Source organism: Colias eurytheme, chromosome 20, assembly GCF_061535395.1.
Source record: "Colias eurytheme isolate Ceu_HAF_F1 chromosome 20, ilColEury1 Martin Lab GWU primary, whole genome shotgun sequence".
Classification (NCBI taxonomy): Eukaryota; Metazoa; Arthropoda; class Insecta; order Lepidoptera; family Pieridae; genus Colias; species Colias eurytheme.
In genome coordinates, this window is record NC_142999.1 from 2591376 (window position 1) to 2602031 (window position 10656).

Consider the following 10656-nt stretch of genomic DNA (forward strand, 5'->3'; position numbering starts at 1 on the left):
ATTATCATAATAGAGAAAGGCCGATTTTTGTTGCATAAATATGTCACAATGTGTACGAATTATAAAACTAGCTTGTAAAGTAATATAATAATTAAAATACGAGATGGTTCACCTACCTTTTGATTTAACGGGAATTAAAAGAATAATAAAAATGACTAGCTGTGCTCCGCGGGTTTACCTGCCTTGCTCCACTCCTATTGGTCTGCGTGATGTTATAATATAGCCTTATAGATGCTTATATAGCTTTCCTTGATAAATGCAAATCGGACAAGTAGTTCCTAAGATTAGCGCATTCAACAAACAAACTAACAAACAACCTCTTCAGCTTTATAATATCAGTAGTCCTATAGATGGATGAGATGTGATTGTTTCGCAAAACATCCATACTTAATATTATAAATGCGAAAGTAACTCTGTCTGTCTGTCTGTCTGTTACTCAATCACGCCTAAACTACTGAACCAATTTGCATGAAATTTGGTATGGAGATATTTTGATACCCGAGAAAGGACATAGGCTACCTTTTATTGCGAAATATGTACCACGGCCGAAGCCGGGGCGGGCCACTATATAAAAATAATTTTGATTTTCGTACATGTCAATCATTAGTTGTCAATCCTGTCAAATACGGTTGAATACGGTCAAAATATTGTTTGACATTCATGCGTTCAAAAATGTATTTTGTGTAAAATAATTAAAAAGTAAAAATGGTGAATAAACTATTGTCTGTATTTTTTTTAAATCAATTATTGAAAAGTGCAATTAAAGCAGATACATAAAAATTCCTCAAATATTTGTGTTTACGCGTGCTTTCAGAAATTGATAAGGTATTTTCGGTGAGGAAACTAACCAAGAAGGATAGTTCGATTAATTATTTAAAAAAAAATCTCTAAAAATGTAAAAATTCTGACAACTATTTGTCGCGATTTCGTCGACTGCTTCAACAATATTGCGTTGAAATAATATTATAACGTTAAAATTGAAACGGAGGCCCTGGCTCATTCGATTGAACCAAGCTAAATTGCGTTTTGAAGATTACATCCATTTACGCGATGCAATTAGCACAGAGAAGAAGATGCAGAAAATATTGGGCTATTTAGGTGCTTAGGTGCTATTTTACCGGCGACATACACAGGTAGCCCAAGTCATACGCATGAATATGCGCAAGATGCAATGACATAATATGTTCGTCATTATGGTCGGCCTGGATCTATTCATTACATTTACATGAAATCCAAAATGGATGGAAATTATTCTACTGCTGCGTCCCGGACAATTATCAAGTGATCGGCTCGACATTACCACACGTGTTTTCAAGCAATGAGTTACATTAAAGCAACACATCTTTCGGATTATTCAATGATGGATGTATTCAATCGATCCAGACCGAAATTATGTTGTAATCACGAATATGATTGATGGACCGTGTGGCACCATCAACCGCCAATCACCATGCATGGTTGACAGCGAGTGTTCCAAAAGGAATCCACGAAAATTTACTGTAGAAACTATCACAGGCAACAAGATGATAGTGGTAGAACTATCATAACTAAAGTGAAAGGAAACGATTTCGTGGTCGACACCAGTTAAAGAATGAAAAGAGTTAATCCGAATGCATCCCAGGCTGCAAAACGTAGTTTAATTCGATAATTTTTCTCTGGCACGTGTATGAAGTAATCAAGTATCTAATTATTGTTTTTTTTTTAATTCTTTTTCCTATACCTATGTGTTATTCATCGAAATAAAATGCTGTTATATATCTTTATTTATTTTGTATCATTGTATTCCATTCATCAAAGCCTAAATTAGTTCCAGGCCCAAAGGTAACACGACATATATTAACACTATAAACAAGTTAAATTGCGTTTTGAAGATTGCATCCATTTACGCCATGCAATAGGCATGACGAAAGATTTTCAAAACCTCTTCCATAATGTCTGTATACGTTTATTAAACAAGAAAAACCCTATATTTCGCTAATATACTTAAATTTAACGAAGATAAAAGCCATTTTTCAATAAATATTTATTAACTGTGCCAAAACAGCTCACAGGTGTCATGGCGTAGGCGTGACGTCACTCTTACGTAAATACGTAATAATATTTAATTATTAAGTGTCATAGAATCTAATTTCAAAGTTTATAAGTGGTGTGCAGTATTGCAATGTGAATCTACATAAAAATAATACCCAAAAAAAGTGTTAGTAATTGTTTAAAGCGAGAAAATAATATGAAAGGAATAATGATTGTATAAATTTGACGCAGAGAAACCCGAACCACATATTCGTGAATTCGCAATTATATTTCTGTTCTGAGTCGATAAAGCATATTACGTGAAAAAATATAATATAAATAAAATATACATATATATATAATAAAATATTTAGTTCTAATAAATAGTAATAATTAGTTCAGCTAAAAGGTAACACAACATTCATTGACAGGGCGGTACAAAGTTCGCCGGGACAGCTAGTATTTTCATAACTGTCAACGGAAAAATAAGATGAAGGTTGGATTTAGGGCTTATAGTCTATGTGCCTATAATCTTGAAATAAGTTGATATGAAAAACCTTCGATATGACAGGGCTTATGGCCTAGAAACTTCAGTTAAAGAGTTTATTATTAGTCTGTGGTTTTAGTAAAGGACTAGATCAAGGAAGGCTAAAAGCAATATTCATGTACGTAAAAAAAATCTAAAAGTGACGTAACGTAGTTTGGACATTAATGGGCGATTTTTCAATGCTTGGATAAAACTTATCCGTCCAATAAAGTATTACACGATGATATTAGTATGTCACGTAAACTGTCAAATACGGGCAATTAGAATACGTTTTTAAACTGGTAGTTTTCTACATTATTCGACGAATAAGTCGAATAATGTAGAAAGAATCCAATCATTGAAAAATCGGCCCTAAATGAAATTATAAAATTTTAAAGATGTTTGAACATGAAAAGTACATAGGTAATCGATTTTCAAAGTTATTGAAATAAATATTATAAAGGCAGAAAACAACAATATTCTTGTGTGTGATAGGATATATTTTTAAATGCTTGTATCGGGTGGAGAATTAATGAACTAGTACTTAATATTTAGCGAAAATTTTGTAAGTAAGAAATTACCTAGTACTTACTTAAAAAATCGACCGTCACCTTGGTACAGTGGTTGACGCGTGAGCGTAGAACCGAGGAGTCCTGCTTTCGATTCCCGGTGGAGACGAAATAAAAAATGTTTCGGCCTGGCAGGACACAGAAGGCTGATCACCTACTTGTCCCTAAAGAAAGTCGATCAGTGAAACAGATGTATAATGCAGCTGCCCCTTACCCCACTAGGGGAGACGGAACTTCACACTACTTACAAAATTATATTTAAATTAGGTTCACAACGCTTAGTCCAGTGACCCATATAATTGTAGCGTGATTATCATCACACGTTTTAGTCTTATCGAACTTGTGATTATATTTTCATAATCAGTATAATTTATTTTACGTGCTAACTAATCATTTTAAGTAGGTGAAATTTTTGACGTATTCTAATAAATTTTTCCTTTTGGAATGTATGAAATTATTGTTGATGTTTACGAATAGGTAAAGGTACTCAACAAATAAATCCATACTAATATTAAAAATGCGAAAGTAACTCTGTCTGTCTGTCTGTTACTCAATCACGCCTAAACTACTGAACCAATTTGCATGAAATTTGGTATGAAGATATTTTGATTCACGAGAAAGGACATAGGCTACCTTTTATTGCGAAATATGTACCACGGGCGAAGCCGGGGCGGACCTCTAGTAAGAAATAAAATACATTTTTTAATCAGTCTCATAATATTCTTAGCGTTACACAGTTTTGCAATAAAAGACATTTTAAATTCGAAGTATCAAGTATCTATTCATTTTTTTCAAGAAACCTACTTTTTATGAAAATTTTCAATATTAACATAAGTATATATGACAGCTTCATATAAAACGAGGATACAATGTTCATGTAAATAATAAGTCTCAATTATCCTTTAAACTTACTCGTCTTAAAAATACATAGATTTACTCAGTATCTGGGACACAAACTTTATTAGGCACCTCTTGAAAACTTCATAACCGGTATGAATCATTCAATAACCTTATATAATTTAGTAAAATTATGGATACAATTTTATGGTAATATCGAAGAAAATAGAGCAAGCTATATAAATTCAATTCGAGTATCAGATATCAATCACATTTGAGACAAAGATATTGAATCGGGAAATATATTCGTACAATTTTTGTTGGGAATTCTGTTATGGTTGTGATTTAAAGTTTGGAAGGATAACAGCGTAATTTATTGCGTATTTTGGAATTTTAAGTTTGCTAAGATATAAAATTTAAATTATAATTTCAGTAGAGATTGTACTTTTTTAAATTGGTTGCTGGTGAAAGATTTTTTAAAATCAGTCCTAGTAGTGTAAAGCGCGTCACACACGGTGAAATTTTGTGTCAGTGTTTCGGGTCATTTGTAACAGGATGGCGGTTCTACAGGGGTCTTAGTACGCAATGACAAAAAGAAAAATGATGGTCAGAACGCTGATACCGGATACCTTAAGATACTGTAATATTTTATATTAGAGAATCTTAACATAAAATATTATAGTATCTTCACCGTGTGTGACGCGCTTAAAACTTGACATACACACGAAATCACAAATGCATTATTAATAGTTTAGACTATATTCCAGCTGTATTCAGGTAATTATGTTATCTTGAACATATTATACTTATAGTCACGTAGGAACGTAAATACTGGTGAAAAAAATTACCAAATAACGTAATTTTAGAGTTATACAGTTTTACGAAGTTTATTTTTTTTTATAATTGTGTCTGATTTTTATAATAGGGGATGATGTCGGTGTTACTTTAAATTCCAAGCAATATATAAGGCAAATAAAATCGATTATCTCAAGTTGTCCTTTGTAGTCGATACGAGAAATAATCGAAGTTTACACAACCTCCACACACGTACAGAACGTAAGACAGTAAATTCTCAAGAACAACCGAACTCAATTTATAAGTTCCGTCTTGAAAAGTTCAACAAATCCAAAGCAAGTCACTCCTTGTAAATAAGTGATGGTAGTGTGTAAACATTCGTACTAATTGAAATTTTTCGTTAAAGTTTGAGTAGTTTTGGATGTGGGGAATTTGAAGTTAATTTGTGCACAGCCTTGTTAGTGTAGTGGGTAAACTGGATGTAGAGATGAAAAAAAAAATGGATAACAAAATTAAATATTATTATTAATTATTATTTTGTTGAACCATATTTTATTGTTTGGTAAACAAGTTCACTACGTTCAAATATCTATACTTTTAATCCTTGTTTACCGGACCTTTATTAGGGGTATAAGAAATATCCTACTCCTATTTTCGAATAATATTCCAAATATGCACAAACATTTCATAAAAAATCGGTCGAGATTTTTCGACAGACTTTCATTACGCATTTACTTGTCAAGCATTTGCCGTTTCTAAATTTTACGCATTCCGAACTTGATGCTCAACTGATTCCCTTCCCCTTGGATATTCATTCGAAGTGGACGTCTTTTTTGTTTAGATTTAAATTTAAAAATAATTTATATCAAAGTAATTCAGTGTGAAATAATAGGAGTGCATAAAATAAAAGCAGTGTTGCTCAAGTGACGCGTGATCAACTCGCATAATACATTTGTTTCCAACTTGGAGTGTTATTTTAAATGAAGATAAGTTTGGAACTAAATAAATTGTAATTAAAAACACCACCTACTATTTTATGATATCCTGGTATATGAGTGCATATATTTTATAAAATAAAAATGCCGCTTAAACGAACTCCTCCAAAAACTAAACAAATGATTAATATTACTTCCGAGAACATTTCATCTGCTGCGACAGATACCGAGACGGAGGGCGCCACTTGTATTATGAAGCAAAGAACCCGTACACGGAAAAGACAGCATGATGACGAATTGTCCTTATTTATGACAGAAATGAAGAAAACTTTTGATGAATTTAAAGAAACTGTTATGTCGGATCTCCATCGATGCCTGAATGAATTCAAAGAAGAACAAGAAAAAAAGTTTTCTGAACTAAATAGCACTGTGTGTGAAATTAAATGTCAAAATAGTTCTATTATGGAGACTGTCGCTTTCATTTCTAAGCAATATGATGATATGAAAATAAAATTGGATTTATTTGACAAGGAAAAGAAAGAATACCAACACCGTATTAACTTACTAGAAAGTAAAATTGAACATTTGGAAAGAAATCAATTTTTATCAACTATAGAAATTAGAAATATACCTCCACAAAAAAAGGAGAATACGCATGATCTCTTAGGAATTGTATCAAAAGCCACGAAACTAATTGGTGTTCCGCTTAATCCGAATGATATTTCTAACATCTTTCGCATAGGTTCGAAACCAGAATCAAAACCAATAGTGGTTAAGTTCTCAAATGTTTTTATAAAGGAAAAGGTTTTGTCAGGTTTCAAGAAGTACAACAAAGATCAACAGGAAAACAAACTATGCACAGCCGATCTAGATATTGTTGGTAATAGCAATAAAATATATATGTCGGAATATCTCACTCCTAAAACAAAAAGACTATTTTTTCTTGCTAGAGATTTTGCTAACACATCTGGCTATAAATTCTGCTGGACTGCGAGTGGAAAAGTGTTTCTACGCAGGAAAGAAGGTTTACCACCAATTAGAATCGAAAGAGAGGAGGATTTGGATCAACTTAAAGCCCATCATAAACAGGATTAATATACAGGGTGTCCCGTAAGTAGTGGACCAACGGGTTATGGGAAGTAGAGGGACTTATTATCTAACAAAAATAATAAAATTTATTGTCCTAGACCATAAAGTTTTTGATTTATGTTTTATTTTCAAAATTTGATAAAAATATCATCCACATAAGCTTAATATGAACTTTTACCATTTCTGTTTTTATTTTATTCTTATTTTTTTGTTCAAGGTTGTTAAGAATACATAAGTCTTCCTAATTAAAATGATACTCAAGCATAATTAACAACAACAAGAAAATTAGACCAAAAAATAGAGCAAAATTTTACGTTTTAAAGTTTACGGACTGAAGTTTGAACAAAGCTGGTGTAAAAAAAATGTATGGTAACCCTGTGGAACTTTATTTTAAAAACTTCTACATCTCATGCAAATTACAAAAAGGTATAATTATGTGGTATAAAGTATTTAAAAAAATGTTAAATTGGCGTACAACATTCAAATTAGAAATTATCAGGTAGTCAACTCATTAAGTTATTCCGAGAATTATTGCCTTCATGGGCGCGCGCTGGAATTCTTTTGTATTGTTTCTGGCCAATCATAGACGATACTTGAACCCACTATTATTTTCTTTGACTTTCAACTATTTCAGTGACTTGCTTATAGCTCGGAACTACACGCGTGTTTAGCTTGATCCCGTCATTACGATATTATTCTTTGTTGAAGTACGCTTGAATTTGGATGTTGTTCGACTTTGGTTTTTTGAAGGAAAATGCTTAATACATACACTCCACGTGAATATGCATAAAAATGTTCGATGTAACAATGAAATACTCGACAAGCAGCACGTGTTTATCGTGAGCGTTATCCCTATCGGGATTGCTATCCTGATCACCGATTTTTTCTCAGAGTAAATAACGCATACCATACAGGTCGTATTCATGGAATTAGAAATCGAGTAGGAAAGCCTAGATCAGTCGATGATCGTCTAATATTGACAGAAGTAGAAGAAGATCCTTCAACCAGTACTCGCCGTATTGCTAGACGCACTGGTGTACCAAGAAGTAGGTACAGTGCATCGCATATTGAAGAGAAGTAATTTACACCCGTGTCATGTACACTGAGTGATGACGAATTAATTTTTGTCAAGAGATGTTTCGTCGATGCTGACAGGATCAAATTTTTTTTAACTCAATAATTTTTTTAACATTTCTGCATATTCACGTGGAGTGTATGTATGTATTAGGCAATTTTCTTCAAAAAACTAAAGTCGAACAATATCCAAATCACAAGCAAAATCAGTGTCCAATTCAAGCGTACTTCAAAAAAGAATAATATCGTAATGACGGGATCAAGCTAAACACGCGTGTAGTTCCGAGCTATAAGCAAGTCACTGAAATAGTTGAAAGTCAAAGAAAATAATAGTGGGTTCAAGTATCGTCTATGATTGGCCAGAAACAATACAAAAGAATTCCAGCGCGCGCCCATGAAGGCAATAATTCTCGGAATAACTTAATGAGTTGACTACCTGATAATTTCTAATTTGAATGTTGTACGCCAATTTAACATTTTTTTAAATACTTTATACCACATAATTATACCTTTTTGTAATTTGCATGAGATGTAGAAGTTTATAAAATAAAGTTCCACAGGGTTACCATACATTTTTTTTACACCAGCTTTGTTCAAACTTCAGTCCGTAAACTTTAAAACGTAAAATTTTGCTCTATTTTTTGGTCTAATTTTCTTGTTGTTGTTAATTATGCTTGAGTATCATTTTAATTAGGAAGACTTATGTATTCTTAACAACCTTGAACAAAAAAATAAGAATAAAATAAAAACAGAAATGGTAAAAGTTCATATTAAGCTTATGTGGATGATATTTTTATCAAATTTTGAAAATAAAACATAAATCAAAAACTTCATTGTCTAGGACAATAAATTTTATTATTTTTGTTAGATAATAAGTTCCTCTACTCCCCATAACCCGTTGGTCCACTACTTACGGGACACCCTGTATACATTTTAGACATAACTTCTCTTCATTCTGTAATTTATGTTATATTAGTAATTTTTTTCTATCATTGTTTAATTAACTGCAAAATCTACTTGAGCACGTATAACGCTAATATTATATATTTAATACACTCATATTACAACACAAAAAACACACCTAAAGACTCACACAAACACGTTAACATATCATCTGTTTTACGTATAATCTCAGCATGTATCATAATATTTATATCGGGTTTTATAGTATGGCATTTATTTTTCAACTCTTTATGTGGTCTAATCATGAACTCTTTCAGACTTATTTACAATAGTTGCTTTATTACTGTTCTTTATATTATAAAACTTAAAAATGGCTTCGTTAAATGATATTCAAGTAGATCTTGATATGGTGACGATAGCTGACTCAAGGGTTTGCGATCCTGACCAGTGTATCACTTTTATGGACTGTGTAAATGATAAACTAAAAATAATGACGCATAATATTCGTAGTATATACAAAAACATGGATCAATTGGAGCTCCTATTAGACAGTATGGGGTTAGATTTAGATGTACTGGTCCTTACGGAATGTTGGTTGTCCGAGGAAAAAGATCCTCCTAATCTTAAAGGCTATAATCATCATTTTTCATCCCATAATATTAACCAAAATGACGGTCTTACTTTATATATCAAAAGCGATCTTAAATATCATGTAAGGGAACCGAAATTTGATGAAGCGAATTGTCTAATTCTAACTGTTAATGACTGCGCTATTATTGCTGTCTATAGGCCTCCATCATTTCGTTCCACTGACACATTTTTAAACGGCTTGGAAACTGTTGTGAAGAGTGTGAAACATGTTAAAAATATAGTTTTAATCGGTGATATGAATATAGACATCAAAACAGATTCTAGAGACAAAAATTCGGGTTCCTATCTAACTCTAACCTCTCAGCTAGGTTTATTGCCAGCTCATACCATACCTACAAGAGAATTAAATTGTTTGGATCATGTTCTTTTAGGCTCTCATTGTAATGCTCAAGTATTTATTATAAATTCTTTCATAACTGATCATAAACCGATTGTGCTCACAATGGACACCGATGCACGTGCTGTCAAACCTATGATCTCTGAAAATTCTGTAAATAAGACTGATTGGGAAGAGGTTTCTCGTGATCTAGATAAAATCGATTATACTACTGTCTTACAGGCTACGAACGCAAACACTGCTGCAAACATATTAGTTGACACCATTAAGGAAATTATCCAAGCTCACACTAAAAAAATTATTAGATCTAAGCGCAAAAAAATTCTTAAGCCCTGGATAACCCCGGGTATACTAAAATGTATCAAAAACCGCGATAAATTGCACATTATATCTAAAAAACAGCCTAACAACGAAATTTTAAAATTAACTTATACTAGATACAGATCATTTTGTAATAAATTGCTGAAAAATGTCAAAAAAACTTATGAGAAGTCTAAATTGCAAACATCCCTTAATAATCCAAAACTTTTGTGGCGGTCCATAAAAGAAATTGCTCAAATGAATATTAATAAAAATTCCCCAACACCTTTAATAAGCGGTAAAGATTCTCCAATAAATACATTAAATAATATTAATAGGTATTTTTCAAACATAGGCCGGAAATTAGCTGAAAAAATTCCTGATTGCTCTAGTTCAAAGTCACAACATAAAAACGTAAATTTTCATCCACCCTGTAATTCATTTGTACTGCTACCTACTAGTGAATCCGAAATTTTATCAATAATAAATAATTTAAAAAATGATTCTGCTACTGGCTGGGATGGTATACCTACCCATTTAATCAAAATGAACAAAAATATTTTGGCTAAGCCACTAACTAAAATTTTCAACCTATCCATTGAAACTGGTAGTTTCCCTAACTATTTTAAG

General features: G+C 32.2%; 1 protein-coding gene across 1 annotated transcript; it reads left to right on the plus strand.

Moving 5' to 3' along the window:
* The first annotated feature begins 5816 nt into the window (after positions 1-5816).
* Positions 5817-6767, plus strand: LOC149899528 (uncharacterized). Its single transcript, XM_090114023.1, has one exon. It carries the CDS (start codon positions 5817-5819, stop codon positions 6765-6767), a length of 951 nt encoding a protein of 316 aa, XP_089970149.1.
* Positions 6768-10656: the final 3889 nt, after the last annotated feature.

Excerpts from the sequence above, each read along its gene's own strand:
- LOC149899528 (XM_090114023.1), top strand. The coding sequence starts at position 5,817 with ATGCCGCTTAAACGAACTCCTCCAAAAACTAAACAAATGATTAATATT.